Source organism: Rhinopithecus bieti, unplaced genomic scaffold, assembly GCF_001698545.2.
Source record: "Rhinopithecus bieti isolate Rb0 unplaced genomic scaffold, ASM169854v2 scaffold_61298, whole genome shotgun sequence".
Classification (NCBI taxonomy): domain Eukaryota; kingdom Metazoa; phylum Chordata; class Mammalia; order Primates; family Cercopithecidae; genus Rhinopithecus; species Rhinopithecus bieti.
Genome location: NW_016823727.1, coordinates 813346 through 836371, shown reverse-complemented (window position 1 = coordinate 836371; position 23026 = coordinate 813346). Strand labels below are relative to the sequence as shown.

At 41.9% G+C, this 23026-nt stretch overlaps 1 protein-coding gene across 4 annotated transcripts in view; it reads right to left on the bottom strand.

Moving 5' to 3' along the window:
* USP44 (ubiquitin specific peptidase 44) overlaps window positions 1-23026 on the bottom strand; it is a 37230-nt gene that overhangs the window by 3817 nt on the left and 10387 nt on the right. For all 4 annotated transcript variants that reach the window (XM_017861761.1, XM_017861759.1, XM_017861758.1 and 1 more), the window contains exons 2-5: window positions 13028-14528; window positions 8425-8620; window positions 4281-4389; window positions 574-779 (exon numbers count right to left, since the gene is read on the bottom strand). In XM_017861761.1, the coding sequence (XP_017717250.1) occupies window positions 574-779; window positions 4281-4389; window positions 8425-8620; window positions 13028-14458 (1942 nt within the window). In that variant the 5' untranslated portion in view covers window positions 14459-14528. The remainder of the gene's footprint in view (window positions 1-573; window positions 780-4280; window positions 4390-8424; window positions 8621-13027; window positions 14529-23026) is intronic.

The window sequence follows — 23026 nt, the reverse complement described above, 5'->3', positions numbered from 1 at the left end:
TTTTTTGAGACGGAGTCTTGCTCTGTCGCCCAGGCTGGAGTGCAGTGGCTGGATCTCAGCTCACTGCAAGCTCCGCCTCCCGGGTTTATGCCATTCTCCTGCCTCAGCCTCCCGAGTAGCTGGGACTACAGGCACCAGCCACCTCGCCCGGCTAGCTTTTTGTATTTTTTAGTAGAGACGGGGTTTCACCGTGTTAGCCAGGATGGTCTCGAACTCCTGACCTCATGATCCGCCCGTCTGGGCCTCCCAAAGTGCTGGGATTACAGGCTTGAGCCACCGCGCCCGGCCTGAAGTGTGTCTTTAAGAAAAGTTAATACTCTGACTTTTAGTTGGCAACAAGACTATCCTCATTATTATATTCCTCCGGCTCTTAGTCAAAAGTACTGCAAAACCTACAGAAAATATTTCATGCATCAACTCTCACGTTTTAGTATCTGCAGAGGTATTCTCCCTAAGAAAATAAGTGGTCAAGTAGTTTTGTTTATGATTTAGTAGTCAATTTAGAAATCGGCTAAAGCCTTAACTCCAGCCTCCAAGTCCAACCCAAGATAAAATACTTTTTCTTATCTGTACCTCCTTCAGAATTATAGCAGTAGGCAGTGTAGTGCCCTGAGCCAAATCCTTTCCCATGGTGCATCACCACCGCAGACAAGTCATAGATAAAGCATTCTGGTCTGAGGGATTTCAGGGTCTCCCTGCAGCAATAGGGCTCCATGTTTAAGATTTCCTCAAAGCCAACATGAACACCAATCTTCTCTCGGTTATTACGTCCTGACCACCTGTGAACAAACCAGTGTGAAATTATCAACACAATTAAGAGAAAATAACCATGTACTAGGTCTAGACACTTGTAACAGATGACCCCAGGCAGTATGGAATACAAAGTATCATATGTAATATAAAATTATTTCAATGTTAAAGTTGGCTATAAATGGAGAAATTTTGGCTTATTTTGCCTTCTTGTAGTTAGATGATAATGTAGGGAAAAAAATTAACTTTTGGGAAAGTATTGCCTTATGGGGGCATGTACCCGCTAACAGGTAAAAGTCAAGGCCACGAAAGGGTTGGGGTTTTTTTGTTTTTCGTTGTTTTAGAGATGGAGTCTTACTCTGTTACACAGGGTGGAGTGCAGTGGCGCGATCTTGGCTTACTGCAGCCTCTGCCTCTCAGGTTCAAGCCATTCTCCTGCTGGGACTGCAGGTGTGCGCCATCACACCTGGCTAATTTTTGTATTTTTAGTAGAGAGAGGACTTCACCATGTTGGCCAGGCTGGTCTTGAACTCCTGACCGCAAGTGATCCGCCTGCCTTGGATTCCAAAGTGCTGGGATTACAGGTGTGAGCCACTGTGCCCAGCCCCACCAAAGGGTTTTTAATTCCTTATTGTTTTGCCAGGATATGAAGAGGGTATCCCAGATGGAAGCTACAATCTGGATCTTTCTTGGCCAGGCATGGAGGAAAACAAAACAGGGCACCTCTAATTCCTCAGAATACTTCAGAGATTTTCAGACTAAAACAACAGGATCTGTGTCCCCTCGCTGTGTGTAAGTCAGCACAACCGCCCACTGGTGACAGAACTGAAAGAACGCCCTTATCCTGTCATTTTCTCAGTCTGTTGCGCATACTTCCCCTTACTGGATCTCAGCATGGCAAGCAATGTGTTTATCAATACGCATAATGAGTTGGTCCTACGAGGGGAAAATAACGTAACGTGGTAGTTCAAGAGATTATAATCCAGTTTGTGGTAGTATGGTACAGAGACAAGGCAGACATAGATGAAAATATAGTAGTAAAGTACTAAAACATGAACTTCAGACAAATAACAGCAGGTAGAGAACGGAGAGACAGGAACACAGTTTTATGATGGAAAAAAAAATGTGAAAATGCTTAGTCCAGTGTAAAATGGCACGGAACTAAAGATGAACCATGCAAATTATGTTATCTGCTGGACCATAAGTCATATTCCAAACTCTGTGTGGTTGTGAAAAATATATTTGGTTTTCCTTCTAGTTTCCTAAGATACATCTCCTAAAATTCTTGGAATCTCTGGAGTGTCTTGGCTGGGCGCGGTGACTCATGCTTGTAATCCCAGCACTTTGGGAGGCTGAGGCGGGTGGATCACCTGAGGTCAGGAGTTCAAGACTAGTCTGGCCAAAATGGTGAAACCCCATCTCTACTAAAAATACAAAAATTAGTCAGGCGTGGTGGCGCATGCCCATGATCCCAGCTACTGGGGAGGCTGAGGCAGGAGAATCACTTGATTCCGGGAGGCGAAGGTTGCAGTGAGCTGAGATGGTGCCCTTGCACTCCAGCCCGGGCAACAAGAGCTAAACTCTGGCTCAAAAAAAAAAAAAAAGTGTGTGTTTTGTATGCTAATGAGACAACTAGTGGCTGGCAACCCCTAGATAGCTTCAGCATGTGGGCAAGTCACAGGAAAGACCCGGGAATGACTAGAGGATTGGGACTTTCAGCTTCCTTCCAAATACTGTCCCCAACCCCCAAAGGGAATGGGGCTGAATGATGTAATCAGTCATGCCTATGTACTGAAGCCTCCATAAAAACCCAAAAGGATGGGCTTCTGGAGCTTCCAGATAGTTATCCATGCTGAGGTCCCTGGAGGGCAGCACCCCCAGGGAGGGTGTGGAACCTATACGCCCCTTCCCACAAGTCATGCCCTACACATGACTTCCATCTGGCTGTTCATATGGATCCTTGAAACTCTCCTTTGTAATAAAAGGGTAAACACAAAGGTTCTGTGGGGCCCTCTAGCAAATGGATCAAACGAGGGGAGTGTGGCTTATGAGAATCCCATTAAATGTACAGCCAACAGGTTGGTCAGAATTTCAACAAACCTGGAGTTATGACTGGTGTCAGAAGTGGGGGTCAGTCTGGTGGGACTGAGCTCTCAATCTGTGGGGTCTGATGCTACCTCCAGGTAGACAGTGTTGGAACTGAGTTGAATAAGAGGATACCCAAGCTTGCGCTCACTGCAGAACTGATGACTTGCTTGGTGGGAGAAATCTCCTATACATTTTGGTAAGCAGAGGTCACATTTGTATTCTCTGTTGTAAGAGTATGGTAGGAGAAACTGAGTTCGGTTTTTCCAATATCTCAGCCAGGTGCGGTGGCCCATGCCTATAATCCCAGCACATTGGGAAGCTGAGGCGGGCAGACTGCCTGAGCTCAGGAGTTTCCAGATTAGCCTGGGCAACATGGCAAAACCCTGTCTCTACCCAAACAAAACAAAACAAAACAAAACAAAACAAAACAAAAAAGACATACAATAAACTGATGAAGAACAATAAGATAATATTATACCTAAAATTCATAATGGTTTGCTTCTGCAGAGGGGAAAGGAACAAGACTGACAGGCATGCACAGGAGACATCTACGGTATTAGAAATATTCTGCCAGGCGTGGTGGCTCACGCCTGTAATCTCAACATTTTTCTTCTTCTTCTTCTTCTTCTTTTTTTTTTTGAGACAGAGTCTTGCTCTGTCACTCAGGCTAGAGTGCAATGGCATGATGTTGGCTCACTGCAACCTCTGCCTCCACGGTTCAAGCGTTTCTCCTGCCTCAGCCTCCCAAGTAACTGGAATTACAGGCATGCGTCACCATGCCTGACTAATTTTTGTATTTTTATGTTTATATATGCATGTATGTACGTATGTATGTTTGAGACGGAGTCTCACTTTGTTGCCCAGGCTGGAGTGCAATGGCACGATATCGGCTCACTACAACCTCCGTCTCCTAGGTTCAAGCGATTCTCCTGACTCAGCCTCCCAAGCAGCTAGGATTACAGGCATGTGCCACCATGCCTGGCTACATTTTTGCATTTTTAGCAGAGATGGAGTTTCACCATGTTGGCCAGGCTGGTCTTGAACTCCTGACCTCAGGTGATCCACCTGCCTCAGCCTCCCAAAGTGCTGGGATTACAGGCATGAGCCACCTCACCCGGCCAGCACTTTGAGAGGCCAAGGTGAGTGAATCGCTTGAGCCCAGGAGTTGGAGATCAGCCTGAGCAACATGGTAAAACCCCGTCTCCAGCTTGGATGACAGAGTGAGACTCGGTCTCAAAATAAATAAATAAATAAATAAATAAATAAATAAATAAATAAATAAGCAAGTGTAAGTCATTTACTAGCCAAGTATATGGTATTAAAAGTTAATTCATTTGTCAGAAAGGTGATTAAAGGGGAAAAAATTATTACATGTATTCTTTAAGTTTTGAAGCGTTATAAGCACAAGGAATGATCACTTTGCAACTGGTCCTGCTACAGACCTGAATCGTTTGAGGTGCAGTCTGAGAACCTGAGGTAGGTGGCATATCATAAGTTGTTTCTGAGCTTCTGTGAGTACAACTGGTTTGGAGGAAAACCTTCTACGCTTTGCTGTAACATCAAAGAAAGAATAAAAATCAAATTTAATTTAAAGATGCAGGGAAAAGCTGAGTGAACCTTCTTTTAATTAAGTCAGAAATGAGAAGTATCTACTGTGTTCTAGGCATTGTGCTGTGCTAGAGATATAGACATGGGTTTTACCCTCGAGAAACTCATGATCCACAACTAAACAAAAAACTTATGAGCTAGTCAAGTCAGATCTGTAATCAAGCACATGATTTAATAATAATCTTGCATATAATGTAATAGAACAAAGTATACTGCCATAATATTTTTATTTACTTATTTATTTGGAGACAGAGTCTCACTCTGTTGCCCAGGCTGGAGTGCACTGGTGCGATCTCAGCTCACCACACCCTCCGCTTCCTGGGTTCAAGCAATTCTCCTGCCTCAGCCTCCTGAGTAACTGGGACTATAGATGCATGCCACCACGCCCGTCTAATTTTTGTATTTTCAGTAGAGACGCGGTTTCACTATGTTGGCCAGGCTGGTCTCGAACTCCTGACCTCGTGATCCACCTGCCTTGGTCTCCCAAAGTGCTGGGATTACAGACATGAGCCACTGCACCCGGCCATAATAGTATTTTTAAATGGAACTGGCCATACCAATTAATAGGAAAAGTTACAACATTCTGTAAACATTTTAATACACATTTCCCAAGCTTTTTTTCTTTTTGAGATGGAGTTTTCGCTCTTGTCGCCCAGGCTGGAGTGCAATGGCGCGATCTCGGCTCACCACAACCTCCGCCTCCTGGGTTCAAGCAATTCTCCTGCTTCAGCCTCCCGAGTAACCAGGATTACAGGCATGCACCTCCACTCCCGGCTAATTTTGTATTTTTAGTAGAAACGGGGTTTCTTCATGTTACCCAGGATGGTCTCAATCTCCTGACCTCGTGATCCGCTCACCTCAGCCTCCCAAAGTGCTAGGATTACAGGCGTGAGCCACCATGCCTGGCCCCAAACTCTTAATTTAAAAGTCTGTGGTCAAAACATTTAAAAAAGAAATAAGAAAAAAAAAGTGTGCGGTCAGTTCATATACTAAGGCTAGTCAGAAACCCAGAGGAAGGTCCTGATTACCCAGAACATCCCTCTACTTTTCCTGGGGACCACCCCAGCCCTGGCCAATGGCTTAGGAAAGCAGGACTTTACCAGCTCTGAGGCCTCCCTCACTCAAGCGTTTTGCTTTTGCTCTTTTAGCACCAGATCTTAGACAGTTGGAACTCAGGATTCTTCTTGTCCCTTCTGCTTCCCTAGAGGTCCACCTACGGACTGTCCTGCAGCTGGGCCATCAGCTACAGTTTGTTCCTGATGCCCAGGAGCTATCCTTCAACTTGCACATGAGCTCCGACTCCAGCCATGGCAGCAGCTGCTTCTCACGTGGGAAGCAGGCTCAGCCCACCATGAAGCTGAGCTCTAAGCCATCTTCGCTGGTCTTTCTTCCGGGTGTCTAACCCTGCGATCCAGGTATCTGGCTGCTGCTGAATGTCCTGGACCTACCTCTGGATTGTCTCCTAGCACATCGGTCCAAGGGTAGCCAGATAGGGGATGTCAACTCCTCGGCGTATAATTGTAAACATTTTTATTGCTGTGTTAAAGCGGCTTTTAGGCCTGTATTTGGTAGCATTAGTAAACACATAGAAATTTGCTATAAAACCATATTCTGCATTCATAACATCACCCCCAAATTTGGTGATGAAAGCATGTGGGACTCATCACATTTATGTCCAAGAAAAAATAATACTTCATCATAACAACTTTGACAAAGTTTTATTTTTTTAAAAAAAACCTTATAAATTTAAGGCTACTTTATGTGTTTACATTAGACAGCACTCAGAAAAAAGTGTTAAAGTCATTCCAGAAAACTATCAATTGATAAAACATTTCTTCAATGTGGGAATATCCTATTTTTTGTTTACCTTAAAAGTTTAGTATCTAAAGCCTTAGAATCTATTTGCGAGATAGGGAAATTAGGCAGAATACCTGAAAAAATATATATAGTATAGTATAAACTAGTATAAACTATATTATAGTTTATAGTATACTACACTACACCATATGTTTATATTATATATATAAATAGTAAGATACTATGTAAGTATATCTTATTCTTTTTTTGAATTTCAATAGGTTTTTGGTGAACAGGTGGTATTTGGTTACATAAATAAGTTATTTAGTGGTGATTTCTGAGATTTTGGTGTGCCTATCACCTGAGCAGTGCACATTGTACCCAATGTGTAGTCTTTTATCCCTCACTCCCTCCCACCCTTTCCCCTGAATCTATAAAGTCCACTGGATCATTATTATTATTATTATTTTTTTTTAAGACGGAGTCTCGCTCTGTCGCCCAGGCTGGAGTGGAATGGCACGATCTTGGCTCACTGCAACCTCCGTCTCCTGGGTTCAAGTGATTCTCCTGCCTCGGCCTCTTGAGTAGCTGGGATGACAGGTGCCCGCCGCCATGCCTGACTAATTTTTGTATTTTTAGTAGAGACGGGGTTTCACCATGTTGGCCAGGCTGGTCTCGAACTCCTGACCTCAGGTGATCCGCCCGCCTCAGCCTCCCAAAGTGCTGGGATTACAGGTGTAAGCCACCACGCCCAGCCCACACTGGATCATTCTTACGCCTTTGTATCCTCATAGCTTAACTCCCACTATATATACATACATTGACAGAAGAGGTAAGACACAGCAGATCTTTGTGTGTGTGTGTGTATGTGTGTGTGTGTGTGTTTTTGAGACAGCGTCCTGTTCTGTTACCCAGGTTGGAGTGCAGTGGCACAATCTCAGCTCACTGCAATCTCTGCCTTCTGGGTTCAAGAGATTCTCCGGCCTCAGCCTCCCAAGTAGCTGGGATTATGGACGCACTCCACATCATCTGGCTAATTTCTGTATTTTTAGTAGAGATGGGGTTTCGCCATGTTGCCCAGGCTGGTCTTGACCTCAAGTGATCCACCTGCCTTGGCCTCCCAAAGTGTTAGGATTACAGGTGTGAGCCACCGCACCTGGCCAACACAGCAGATCTGATGTGGTTTTACACACCGTTTCCTTGGAGGAAGATGCTTCTTTTCTGTTTTGTTTTGTTTGAGACAGAGTTTCACTCTTGCTCAGGCTAGAGTGCAGTGGCGCAATCTCAGCTCACTGCAACCTCTGCCTCCTGGGTTCAAGCAATTCTCCTGTCTCAGCCTCCCGAGTAGCTGGGATTACAAGTGTGTGCCACTATGCCCAGGTAATTTTTGTATTTTTAGTAGAGACGGGGTTTCACCACATTGGCCAGGGTGGTCTTGAACTCCTGACCTCGGGTGATCTGCCCGCCTCGGCCTCCCAACATGCTAGGATTACGTGAGCCACTGCACCCGGGCCAAGGACGCTTCTCTTGAACTGAAGTGGCTGTTTCACCCCCAGTGTCAGGTTTCCATGCGCTCCTCTATTAGAGCACTTATCACAGTGGATCCTGTCTATCCGCCTCCTCCATTAGGAATGTGAGCACCTTGACAGTATCTCACCTCTACCTACAGACACTGGGAATAACTAACACAGAACAGACAGGGCATGGTTTTGAATAAATCTTTGTTTTGACGAAGCCACTCTCCACAGCAGGAGTCCTGCATATGGTATTTCCTATTTTATGTATATAGACACACACACGTACATTTATCTACACATCATTTTGATATGTAGCAAGAAAAAGCTCATAAAACAAGTGTTTCATTCACACTACATGACATGCTTTCCTTTCATTATTCCTCTTTGCTATTTTATTTTGCTCCACATATCATATTTAAACTTGTTATGAATCTTCTCTCCCCAAAATTGTCTACAAGATCAGAAACAATTTAAATTCCATCAGTATGGCCAAACAAATGCATAGTTCATAAATGCCAGTTATAAGTGAAAATGTCTGTTTCTTTTGACAAACTGAAAAAAAGTTCATTTTCATAACTGCTAAAGATTTCTTTCAGCTTCCTCTCATCTGCGTTTCTCTTTATCATTCCTAGGAAAGCACCGAGAACACACCGTCTTTACTCACAGTTACACTGGTCACATACGTAGATTTTTCCTTCTAAAGCTTCAGTTTCTGTAAATTTGGCCAACATTTCAGTAACCAGACATGGCTGAGATGCAATATCTTTTCCACTGCATTGATATCTTTCTGGAAACTCCAATGACAAGTCCCAGAAAGGTTCTATGGTATTGGATTTGTTGTCACATGCAAGACATGTAACCTGCAAATGAGAATGAGTTCCTAAGATTATAATCTTTCCGTCAAAACATTAACTCTTTTCACTAGAGATCATTGCCAGTAAATAAGCTTTTCTCATGAAAATGTACCATTAGAATTCTGAATAATCTGCCTTATATTCTTCTCAAGAAATCTTTCCTTATGATTTTTCCTTCCAAAAGACTGTTATCAGAGCCATCATGAATTGGTTGCTTTAACTACTGGTCATTCAAAAACCTCTAAGGGCATTACATTTAGGCAAAAATCCAAACTGTGGACACACAGAATAGAAACACAGTATGTATATGTATACATAGAAACATACATATGATGTATATTCACATGCATTAAATTTAATGTATTTATGTCATTAGGCTTGAGTTTCCTCACTGTTTCTCCTCCATCTTTTTTTTTTTGAGATGGAGTCTCGCTCTGTCCCCAGTGCTAGGGTGCAATGGCGCAATCTCGGCTCACTGCAACCTCCGGCTCTCAAGTTCAAGCGATTCTCCTGCCTCAGCCTCCTGAGTAGATGGACTACAGGCGCAGCTATCACAAACCCAGCTAATTTTTCTGTTTTTAGTAAAGACAGACTTTCGCCATGTTGGCCAGGATGGTCTTGAACTCCTGACTTTAGGTGATCCGCTCACCTCGGCCTGCCAAAGTGCTGGGATTACAGGCATGAGTCACCATGCCTGGCCTCTCCACCTTTTGCTGATTTTTCTTCCTAAACCCAAATACTACAACCTCTTAACCCAATCCAATCTTAACCATATTACAAGTAAAATACTATCTTTTCATTATGCAGATTTTGAGACCCTGACAACTGATAATTTCAAAAGACAAGACATATGACATAAATAATGATGTCATACTCCTATTTAAAGCAAACATCACATTAAAATCTCCATCCAAACACAGAAAACACGAAAAACATGGAGCTGTTTTAACAACTTACACAGGCAACATAGCAACCGGAAAGGAAATGAATAGTAACTTCAGTGAAACATTCAGCAGGATTTAATGCCAACAAACACTGCACGTAACTGAAGACAGACTCCATGAACTAACAATTCACATATGATATAAAATATTATAAAGAACCTCTTTCATACAAGCTATAACCCTGGCACAGGCAACGAAATAAAGAAGCCAGTTCTAATATAGATTTTAGATTTCACAAATTGACACAAAGAACTCTCCTGGTGTTTATAGTCTAAGGACTCAGTAGTGCCAGGGCCAGACATTTTGAGGATTTTCTTGAACTAAACAAAACAAAACAAAAGCAAAAACACACAAAAAGCTATCCCAGTCTGAGTGTAGTGGCTCATGCCTGTAATCCCAGCACTTTGAGAGGCCAAAGCGGGAGGACTGCTTGAGCCCAGGAGTTTGAGACGAGCCTGGGCAACACAGTGAGACCTTGTCTCTATAAAAATAAAAAATAAAAAATAAAAAGGAAAAGCCATTACAGCACCCAATTGTCTTAAATCTCAAGAACCAGTTCCATAAGAGTGTATTAAAGAAAGAGAAGCAAAACGCTGGTACAATAATTTTTATTAATTTTAAAATTCATTATAATGGAAAAAACAAGCACAGAGCCACTTTCATACTACTGGAAATATATACATATATATAGAAAAGAAAATCACTTTCTGGAAAGAACTTTGTTACCAAGTATCCAAAAGTCTTACTCTGACAAAATCAACTTCCAGGACTCTGTCATAAGGAAATAAAAAAATTAATTGATGACATTATAATAATGAAAAAAATTAACAAGTCAACAATAGGGGAATGGTGAACTAAACTATGGTATAAACATACGATGTGGCCAGGCACGATGGCTCATGCCTGTAAGCCCAGCACTTTGGGAGGCTGAGGCGGGTGGATCACAAGGTCAGGATATCGAGACCATCCTGGCTAACACGGTGAAACCCTGTCTCTACTAAAAATACAAAAAAATCAGCCAGGAGTGGTGGCGGGTGCCTGTAGTCCCAGCTACTTGGGAGGCTGAGGCAGGAGAATGGCGTGAACCCAGGAGGCGGAGCTTGCAGTGAACCAAGATCGTACCACTGCACTCCAGCCTGGGCAACAGAGTGAGACTCTGTCTCAAAAAAAAAAAAAGATGTTAAACAGCAGAAATATAAAAAAAAAAAAAAAAACACAAAAAATTATGAACATTGAAATGTTTTGAAAAGAATGATGAAAGATTTTAATTACTGGAAAATCATTTATAATATTAAATGGAAAAGCAGGTAAATGCAAAATGGACCAATTATGGAAAAAAATATGTATATATGTGCAGGCAGGAGAAAAAAAGACTAGAAGAAAATATACCAAAATATTAATAGTTTTACCTATGGATTGTGGGGTTATAGGATTAGAGAATGATTTTTCTTTTCTTCTATATAGATTTCCTATATATATATAGGTTTCCTGCAACTACATGTTGCATTCTGTAATAGTGTATTTTAAAACTTTTGTATAAAAAGGAAACGACAGAGAAAGATGGAGAAGTAAAATTGCATGTTAACACAAGTACAATTCTTATTTGCTAATTAACTCAAAGTCTTTGCATTTCTGAAACACTGAAAAATAAACTTCATAGATATTCCTTAAGAAGAATTACATCTGAAATACTTAAACAACATTCTAGGAAAGTATGCTATAAAAACAAAAGATGGACTTATTACAATGAAAGTTGAACTGAAGAACAGAGGCAGGTGTGCAGGGGGAAGGAAATGACCTAAAAGCCTAATAGCTTCAGTTATTAAAAAAATTTTGTTTAAATCTGTGTGTTATGGGAAAGTAGAGAGCCTTATGTCTATTAATATTTCACCAATAAGTCCACTCAGCATATGGCCGGGCACGGTGGCTCAAGCCTGTAATCCCAGCACTTTGGGAGGCCGAGGCGGGTGGATCACGAGGTCAGGAGATCAAGACCATCCTGGCTAACACGGTGAAACCCCGTCTCTACTAAAAATACAAAAAACTAGCCGGGCGAGGTGGCGGGCGCCTGTAGTCCCAGCTACTCAGAGGCTGAGAGGCAGGAGAATGGCGTGAACCCGGGAGGCGGAGCTTGCAGTGAGCCGAGATCGCGCCACTGCACTCCAGCCTGGGCGACACAGTGAGAATCCGTCTCAAAAAAAAAAAAAAAAAAAAAGTCCACTCAGCATAGAAAACCTTTACTTAGAAGATTCTGGTTTTGTAGTCTACCTTATCATGACAAAGGAAACTTTTGAGCAGTAATTAAAGAAAATCATTTAAAATTATTCTAGATGAAATCACATTTGTTTACCTTAAAATTTCCCTACCGGGCGGGGCGCGGTGGCTCAAGCCTGTAATCCCAGCACTATGGGAGGCCGAGACGGGCGGATCACGAGGTCAGGAGATCGAGACCATCCTGGCTAACACGGTGAAACTCCGTCTCTACAAAAAAAATACAAAAAACTAGCCGGGCGAGGTGGCGGGCGCCTGTAGTCCCAACTACTCGGGAGGCTGAGTCAGGAGAATGGCGTGAACCCGGCAGGCGGAGCTTGCAGTGAGCTGACATCCGACCACTGCACTCCAGCCTGGGTGACAGAGTGAGACTCCGTCTCAACAACAACAACAAAAACAAAAAAACAAAAAAACCCCAAAACATTTCCCTACCTATTGTTAAAGCTTTCAGACCATGACCCTTTGGTTTTATATGAAGTCCTCCAGGGCTACTCCTTGGTCCCTGAAATTGCTCAAGTATGCACCATTTTATTTCATTTCTTTTTTTTTGAGACAGAGTCTTGCTCTGTCACCTTGGCTAGAGTGCAATGGCACAGTCTCAGCTCATTGCAACCTCCACCTCCTGGGTTCAAGTGATTCTCCTGACTCAGTCTCCCAAGTAGCTGAGATTACAGGCGTCTGCCACCACACTCAGGAAACTTTTGTATTTTTAGTAGGGACGGGGTTTCACCATGTTAGTCAGGCTGATCTTGAACTCCTGACTTCAGGTGATCCACCTGCCTTGGCCTTCCAAAGTGCTGGGATTACAGGCGTGAGTCCCCCCGCCAGGCCATATGCACCATTTCCATTCCCAGTATAGCAGCATCTTTAAATCCGTTCCCTCTGGGATTAAACCCTCCTCTTCTCAATCCCTCAGATAATGAATGTAATACTGGTAACCTAGAGAGCTCCGTCTCCTGATTTCTCCCTCCCTCCAAAAGCTTTTGATACCATGGATGTAAAACTACTTCCAATGATTCATGAAAGAAGGAATTGTAAATAAGTGAGCTGATTTCTCTGTACATATTTATAAAAACAATCTATTTTGACCTGAAAATGGTACTAGCTTAACACACTAGATGTACATAGAATATGCCTTTTTATAGGCTACACTTTATGAACTCCCAGTGATGAAAATAAGATTTTAAAAAATCCATACCTGACTAAGAAGTTGTCCATGAAAAATGTTATTTACAACATTCAGAACTTGTTTGATGAGTTTCCTTTGAGAAGTGGGGATAAGAGCTGGTAAACTGGTACCGGTTGTCTCTAATTCATGTTGTATTTTACCTAAAAGTTCACAAAGAAATTCCTGAGCATCTTGTTGGGCGTAACCACGAAAGGCAGGAATGAGTCTCCACACTGAGTGTAGCATAGCAAATGGTGAGACCAAAGCCCACTTTCCAGACCACATGACTTGGAACAAAGTATGCAATTCATGACAAAGAGAAAGGTACTGTGAAGTTGGCTCCCTTGGCTGAATAAGTTCCATCTTTCTACTTTTTGATGCTCCACCACTTAGTCCTGATGACAGACTTGATTGTCTGGAGCGAACAAAACCTGTATCTTTTTCTTGACATTCATTCATTTGATATACTACTGTATCTGTGACTGGTGGATGCTTACAGGAAGATCTTTTCTTCTCACTAGCAGTCACAGCCAGCCATTGGTTCAGATCAAGCTTTAAAAAACATTGTCGAAAAATAAGTAAATGACTCAACACCTGAAGAACAGAATTCATATAGCAAGTATTCCCCAAATTTCTCAATCCTGTTACACCAGGAGTTACTATTGGCCTTCGTTTAACTGAGGAGTCACTGATTTTTTGAGATCTTTCATCTTCTGAGGTAGAAAGTACTATAGCTTTTGCTGTTGATGCTGGCATTTGTGCTGGCACGTGAACAGGAACTATTTCTATTATGGTCGACTGAGCGAGCCCTTGTAAACGTAAACTCTTTCTTGGAGGCATACTTTCCAATTCTGCTTTAACTTGATACTCTAATTCTTGCCGCCTTCGCTTTACTTCTCTTTTTACTACTAATTTTTCCTGAAATTGCTCTTCTTGCTTTTTTCTTCCAATGGGTGATTGTTCAAACCACGTTCGAAAGATTTTACCCATTAATATCCTTCTCCTGTGCCAAAGAGCAGTATACATTTGATCTTCATTTTGAAGCAGAGATTGGGCACCGTCATATAAGAAATAAGAATCATCACTTGTACCCATGGACCGTAAAACCATTCCACTACGAGTTGTGCAGTGATAATTTTGATTTTTGATTGCACTTAACGTACTCCGTAGTAACTTCAGGTCTCCAGTTGCATTATCATTCAGAACATAATCATCACAAAGGTAACAAAAAACATACATCTCATTCACCTCCAATGCAACAGGATGACTGCTTTCTTGAAAGTGCTTGAGTGCATGCTCTTCAATATATCTTCCACAGGCAACATGGGAGCAGCTAAGGCAAGCCCAAATGGACTCGGTCGTGTTGCAGTCCACACAGTGCCATTTCTGAGGGTTGAGGCTGGAATGGTCTGGAGCAAGCCGCAGCTGCCCAACATGTTTGCACTTATCCATTGCTAGCATTTATTTAGTCTAGCTGAGAAACGCATAATCCAAACAAGTCTCTGTTCACAACACCTGAAGCATCTGAAAACTAAACAGAACAATGTCGAGTATTAATAAAAACAAGATGCTAATATTTTTCATATTTTCCCCAAGCATAATAAAGGTTTGTGTCCTTTGCTCCCATTTTCCAGGCTGGTATAATACCACTGGCAGTTCTCACATTTCCCTTGCTCTAGACTTCCCTAATCTCACATCCACCTTGCTCTGAAAGCACAGACACTTCACTTTCTCTAATGAGTCACCTTTAACTTTTGTTTTAACTTTCTGCCACCATCTAGTGGTGAAAATGGGTAGTAATCACTTTCCACTGAAATAGCTTAAGATTCTTTTTACCCAGTAGTCAGAGGGCAGTTTCCAAAACATTTCTTTTTCGTTTTGTTTTGTTTTGAGACAGAGTCTTGCTCTGTGGCCCAGGATAGAGTGCGGTGGTGCAATCTCAGCTCACTGCAACCTCTGCCTCCTGGGTTCACATGATTATTGTGTTTTGGCCTCCAAGTAGCTGGGATTATAGGCATGCACCACCACGTACAGCTAATTTGTTTTTCGTATTTTTACTAGAGACAGGGTTTCGTCATGTTGCCCTGGCTGGTCTTGAACTCCTGAGCTCAGGTCATCTATCCACCCTGGCCTCCCAAACTACTGGGATTGCAGGCATGAACCACTGTGCCTGGCCCCTTTTCTTAAAGACTGGGGTTGGCAAGACCCAAATATATCTCACTAATATTTATAAACATTCTGAGCCCTATGCAGAGTTAATAAAGCATAATCAAATAAGAAAGGCTGAGTTTTAAGGCAGAAAAACGTAGGTTTGAATTGTACCTTTGCCACACATTGTTAAATGTATGATTTTGAGCAAATGTTTTAACTTCTCTAAACCATACTAACTTCAATTGAATTGTTGAAGAACTGAGAGATAATATTTATCTGACACACGGTAAATGCTCAGTAAATGGTAGTTTTAATTGTAGCTACAGCGAACAAATTACCCTATTTAAATAAATAATATTAGATATTCTATTTAATTACCATTAAACTTATTTTTTTCCATTGGGTAAATCAATAATTGCCTTTAATTCATAGCTCTATAACATACTCTGAGGCTGAACAGACTTGACAGGTGGCTTTAGGGAAAGACAGAAGAGGAGAAAGTGCTTTTGTATTTGAATATTCTCAGGAACATACAAGGAAATAAAGAGAAAAAAAAGAAGAATATGAAGTGGGTAGCAATAAGCTTTTATTACATTCTAGCAGGCCTAAGCCTATCTGAAATTATAAGCTTATTTAAAAAAAAAAAAGCTTACGTGATTTTTGACACAGAACTTGTTCCTTTATCAGTTAAAGTCAGGAACACTTCTCTAAGTTATTTACATGTAATGAACAGAAATCTTATTTAAAAAGTCGTGATCACAAAACATCTTTTCATTGATTTAATACAAATCAAAGACAAATTTCAGGGTTTGGGTGGAGACCTAGTTACAGAACACTAAAAACACCCTATGTATCACGACCAAGGCATTAAATTTTTAGGGCAGTTGAAACTGTGAATTTCAATGGTACCTGCAAGTGCCACCTCCAGGCCTCAGGAAAACTGCAAAAGCAGTTGATTTTTGGTTCCTTCCCACCTCTTTTTGTAAAATCTCATAATCGTTCCTTAATTTTTAGGTATCAGGTACTGACCAGTCCCAACTCTCACATGTTCACGTTTCTTGCTTTTTTTTTCTTTTTCTCTTTTTTTTTTTTTCTTTTGAGACGGGGTCTTGTTATGTCACCTAGGCTGGACTGCAGTGGTGCAGTCTCAGCTCACTGCAACCTCCACCTCCTAGGTTCAAGCGATTCTCCCACCTCAGCATCCCTGGTAGCTGAGACCCCAGGCATGTGCCATTATGCCTGGCTAATTTTTGCATTTTGCAACATAGTTTCACCATGTTGCCCAGGTTGGAACTCCTGGCCTCAAGTGATCCACCCTCCTCAGCCTCCCAAAGTGCTAGGATTACAGGCATGAGCCACCGTGTCTGGCCCCCATGTTCACACACGTTTTAAGTGCACATTTTAAATTTACTTCTCTCTCTCAAACTTTCCAGAGGTTTAAAATCTGGTCAAATATGCTATTTTATTAGAACACCTAGGATTTGACAATAGTTGCTAATGGCAAAATTGAGACATCAGTGATTAATATATTCCACTATCCCATACCTTTCTGTACTGAGGCAAGAAACCTTGGAGTCATCCTTGACTCTCTCTCTCTAAATCTATCCTTCAGGAAAAATGGTTGACTCTATCTTCAAAATATACTGAGAATCTGACTTACTTAGTGCCTCTACTGCCATCAACCTGATCCAATCCACAATCAAGTCCTATCTGGATTACTGCAGTAAGGCTCCCAGATGGTCTCTCCACTTCTGTCCTTACTGCCACCAACGGTCTACTCTCAACACACAGTAGCACGGTCTGCATCTAGACCTAAACAACCACTTTAGGGGATCCTTGCTGTAGCCCTCCTCCATTAATGTGTAGTCAGCAAGGCCAAGGACATGTGGCCACCTGAAGTCTGCACACACCAGCAACTCCCCTTCTAGAGCCACTTGCTGGTACCTGGGACTCAGAGAATTACTTGCCCCAATCATCCCCAAGCTTGCTCCTAGGGCCTATGAGCAACACAGAGCCACTGACGAAATCTGTAGAGGAGAATGATACGATCAGATCTGTGGGTTACAGAGGGATCTGAATTACAAAGAGCTCTGGAGAAGGGACGAGTGATTAAGAGAGACTAACAGTCCAGAAATTATAAGGAAATTAAAGCTGCAGGAGTATAGCAGTTTTGAAGAAGGGGCAGAGGTAGAATGAGTGCTTAACAAACATTGGTTGAGAGAACTTACTCAATTTGGAGTTTAAGGGAAGAATCTAGGGCTCTGTATTACCTTTTATTCAAAATGGATAAAATAAAGAACGCAGAGAAAATTTAGTTAAACATGTTTCTGGTAAATCATAGAAAATAATTTTTATTTTATTTTTTGAGACGAAGTCTCACTCTGTTGCCCAGGCTGGAATGCAGTGGCGGTATCTTGGCTCACTGCAATCTCCACCTCCCGGGTTCAAGCGATTCTCCTGCCTCAGCCTCCCGAGTAGCTGAGATTACAGGCACACGTCACCATGCCCAGCTAATTTTTGTATTTTTAGTAGAGACGGGGTTTCACCACGTTGGTCAGGCTGGTCTTGAGCTCCTGACCTCATGATCTGCCTGCCTTGGCCTCCCAAAGTGCTGGGATTACAGGCGTGAGCCACCATGCCAGGCCAAAAATAATTATTAGTTCAACATCCTTGCAGAGATGAAGAAGGAAATGCCAGCATTTACTCTCAAAAAAGATCATTTCATTCCAAAATTTTAAAGACATAGAATGAGTTAACACCTTCAGAAAAGGCTCAATAGAAAAAAGTCTGGTGATAATACATACATTTATTCTGAGGTTATCTCTGGGTAATGGGACTGCAAATTCTGTACTTTCTTTATTAATCTATACTTTCAAAATTGTAAAAATAACATGTTTTAAAGAAAAACAACTCAGATAGTGTTATGTATGTGTTAAATTGTACACTAGCCTCTTTACTCCTTTCTCTACTCTGCAAATAAATTCCCTTGAATACAAAAAAAGTGCTTGTTTCATTGAAGCTGTTGCTAAAAAATCTATTTAGATAATAACAAAGTACTTGACCTTCAAAAGAAGTGGCATCTATAATTAAACACATCATTCTATTTATACAAAATTGTGAAAAGGGTGAAATCTTGATTAGATGTCATCTGAGAGACATTACAGTAGAAGAGAGGTATTACAGTAAAACGGTTAGCAAGCACACCCTGGAATCTAAATACCCGAGTTCAACACTTGACAGGATTTACTACGTGACCATAAACTATGTGCTAGATACCTCAGTTTTCTTATCTGTAAAATAACAGTGGTAATAATACCAATAGGGTTGTTGAGGGAATTAACTTAGAACAACTCCTGGCACTTAATAATATGGCATCTTATAATAATAAGATGTATGTCAGTACATCTTAGCTTCCAATAGTAATAAAATAATAATAAATTATTATTATAAATGGTAGTTTCCTTCTAGTTGATCACTTTTAGCCAGGAATTCCTTCTTCTCAGCCAAATGTGTACTAAGACCAACCAAGGTGCTAAGAGATAATCAAGATGTTAGCTAACAACTAAGGTCTGACCTCTCCCAGGGGTATTTGCATTTTAAAAGGGGGTCTCTCAAAGATAAGACCTTTTTAAAAATAGAAAGACGTGAAACCAGCATAGTGGAATGACAGATCACGAGATTAATATTTTAGGGCAGGGGGCCCACTTACCCTGTCTACTTACGAAAGAAATCAGTAGGGGGTGGACAACAGAGGCGACGGCACGGAGGAAAGCAGGAACTGCAGAGCTAGCCTGCTGTCCCCCGAGATCTCCAGTTTGCGCTCCGCCTGGAGCTGAAGCTCAGACAGTTACTAGGGTATCCCCAAAGGGGCCTCACCACACAAAGATCTAAGAGCTTGGATGAAAGAAAGGAGGATGGTAGTATTTTCTTGACACTTTCTATATTCCTCTACTGGGTTCAGAGCACCTCTTTTCATTTGCTAATCCACCGCTGTGAACTATGCATTAGCTCTGGCATCAGCAGATTGGATGTATGATTTTTGGCAGCATATTCATTTTAAAGAGATATTACCTGACAAAACATTTTTATATCCCTCATGCAGATTCTGACAAAATATTACCTGCACCAATATAAGAGCACCGTACAAATAGCATGCTTGGAATGAAATCTATAAGGATTAAAACTATCTGTGCTATCATTCTCATGCATTTAAAAACTGTTTCACACTTGAAATTCAAATTAGTAGCTATCAAATGGCTTCTTTTCTGCTTTTATTTTCCACCAGTGTGACTTGTCAATGAAATGGCTTTTAAACACGAAGTATATTATTTTCATTTTTTTTTTTTTTGAGATGGAGTCTCACTCTGTCACCCAGGCTGGAGTGCAGTGGCCGGATCTCAGCTCACTGCAAGCTCCGCCTCCTGGGTTTACGCCATTCTCCTGTCTCAGCCTCCCGAGTAGCTGGGACTACAGGCGCCCGCCACCTCGCCCGGCTAGTTTTTTTTATTTTTTAGTAGAGACGGGGTTTCACCGTGTTAGCCAGGATGGTCTCGATCTCCTGACCTCGTGATCCGCCCGTCTCGGCCTCCCATAGTGCTGGGATTACAGGCTTGAGCCACCACGCCTGGCACTATTTTCATTTTTAAAGACAGATGTATTTACAAATATTCTAAAAGCTTTTTATCATTCTTCAGCGCAAAAAGACAATAAAAAATTTAATTTGTTCAAAGAAAGCCATTCAAGCTCTTCATACTTTTCATACCTATGACTGAGCATGCATTTTAAAAATTCCCTTCAGCAAATCTCTATTATTTGACTTATTGAAAACTAATTTTATGTAGAATTATTATATCACTGAAGCATTTATTAAACAAAAAGATAAAATGATTAGGAGAGAAACAGATGATCTTCTAAACGGTTTTTAATCAATGGTTTATATCAAACTCCAAAATAAAATAAGATCATAGGTAACATATTTAACTTGTTACAGTTTGACAGCATAAAACTGCTTATACTCACTGCAGTGAGGACTCTCTGAAATTAATTTCTATTTACTCAAATTATAGCCGTTTGTAACCTACAACCCAGAGTTTAGCATGTAGTATAATATCTTCCCGTTGTATTTTTGTGGCTCTTCAAACCTCTTCTGATAACGAACTCATCCTACAGAGGTTCCAGCAGAGGTCTGATCATCAGTTCTGGACAGTTGACTACCCAGACTTTATCCTTAGCCCTGACCTTTCTGAACCAGTCTCAGGCAAAACCCAAAGTCAGCTTACCTATGCATCTTACCTTCCCAAATTAGCTTTTTATCTGGTATTTTTCTCTAACAGATACTATATTATCATTCTAGGACCTAGGCTAGAAATCTTAAGAATTTTCTTTACTCTTCCCTTCCATCTTTCTTTTTTTTTTTTTGACTGAAGTTTCACTCTTTTTGCCAAGGCTGGAGCGTAATGGCATGATCTTGGCTCACTGCAACCTCTGCCTCCTGGGGTCAAGTGATTCTCTGCCTCAGCCTCCCAAGTAGCTGGGATTACAGGCACACGCCACCATGCAAGGCGAATTTTGTATTTTTAGTACAGATGGGGTTTCACTATGTTGGCCAGGCTGGTCTCGAACTCCTCACCCAGGTCATCCACCCACCCTCTGCCTCCCAAAGTGCTGGGATTACAGGCATGAGCCACCAAACCCTGCTCTCCCTCCCATCTTTTCTACTTCTATATACTTAGGGTTATTGTTCCCTAAGTCTCTATTACTTTTCATTTCCACAGCTATCACTCTCATGGATTTTATTATATTGTTCCTGGAGCACAATATTTTGGTAGCCTCCAAACTGGTCTCTCATCATCTGGGCTCTCTCCTCCATACTATCCCACCAAATTAACCTTCAAGTTTGCTCTGAGCCTTTAACTCTTTTTTGGTGAAAAAATTATAATTTTAACTTCCTCATTATGAAAGTAAAATATATTCATTACAGAAAAATTGGGAAAGAGAAGAAAAAAAAAAATTCCCCCTGATCTCACCATACAGAAGTAGCAATTTAAAAAATGTTTTCTCGGCTGGGCGAGGTGGCTCAAGCCTGTAATCCCGGCACTTTGGGAGGCCAAGGTATGCAGATCACGAGGTCAGGAGATCGAGACCATCCTTGCTAACATGGTGAAACCCCATCTCTACTAAAAATACAAAAAATTAGCCGGTGTGGTGGTGGGCACCTGTAGTCCCAGCTACTTGGGAGGCTGAGGCAGGAGAATGGCGTGACCCCGGGAGGCAGAGCTGGCAATGAGCCGAGATCATGCCACTGAACTTTAGCCTGGGCAACAGGGCAAGACTCTGTCTCAAAACAAACAAAAAGAATAATGTATTCTGGGCCAGGCGTGGTGGCTCACACCTGTAATCTCAGCACTTTGGGAGGCCAAGGCGGGTAGATCATTTGAGGTCAGGAGTTCAAGACCAGCCTGGCCAACATGCCTCTACTAAAAATACAAAAAATTAGCCGAACATGGTGGCAGGCACCTATAATCACAGCTGCACCTATAATCACAGCTGCTGCTCAGGAGGCTGAGGCAGAATTGCTTGAACCTGGGAGGCAGAAGTTGCAGTGAGCCGAGACCACAAGATCACGCCACTGCACTCCAGCCTGGCAACAGAGTGAAACTCTGTTTCAAAAAAAAAGAATAATGAATTCTAGCTGGGCACAGTTGCTCATGCTCAGAATACAAAGTCCTAGCAATTTGGGAGGACGAGGTGGGCAGATTGCTTGAGCTCAGGAGTTCGAGACCAGCCTGGACAACATAGTGAAACAAAATATGCAAAAATTACCTGGCACACTTGCGTGTGCCTATAAGCCCAGCTACTCGGGAGGCTGAGGTGGGAGGATCACTTGAGCCTGGAGAGGTCGAGGCTGCAGCGAGCCATGATGGTGCCACTGCACTGCAGCCTCAGCAAAAAAGCAAGACCCTGTCTCAAAATAAATAAAAAAATTAAAAAAGTATGCTATTTCCTGCTTCATTTAAAAATTACTGATTGCAACTAATTTCATAACAGTTTGACAAATATTTCAATAAAAACATATACATTTGTCAGTCTTGCTTTCAAAATCCTCCACAATCAGATTCTAACCGATCTTCACCTTATTACCCTTCTACCTGTCATGTGCACGCCAGCCAAAGTCAGCCCCAGCTAATTTCCAGAACTCCTCTTCATCCTCCAAGGTCCAACTCCTTCATAAACGCTTTTTGGTCAAAAACAGTATCTTCTCTAATTTTTTTGTTTTTTGAGACAGGGTCTCACTCTGTTGCCCAGGCTAGACTGCAGTGGTGTGATCTCAGCTCACTGCAACCTCTGTTGATGCAGGCTCAAGTGATCCTCCCACTTCAGCCTCCCAAGTAGCTGGGATTACAGGCGTGTGCCACCATGCCTGGCTAACGTTTATATCTTTTGTAGAGATGGGGTTTCATCATTTTGCCCAGGCTGGTCTCAAACTTCTGGCCTCAAGTGATCCTCCTGCCTTGGCCTTCCAAAATGCTGGGATTATAGGCATGAGACACTACACCCAGGCTTCTCTAATTTCTTTTAAAGGACTTTGGATTGTGCTAACATTATGCCACTTGCCAAATGTGAATCCTTGTGTTACTCTGCCACCTAACTATTGGGTAGGCTCCTTATGGTCAGGAAAAGACTATATCCCAGACATCATCTTTTTTTTTTGAGACGGAGTCTTGCTCTGTTGCCCAGGCTGGAGTGCTATGGCGCAGTCTCGGCTCACTGCAAGCTCTGGTTCCCGGGTTCACACCATTCTCCTGCCTCAGCCTCCCAAGAAGCTGGGACTACAGGCGCCCACCACCACGCCTGGCTAATTTTTTGTTTTTTGTTTTT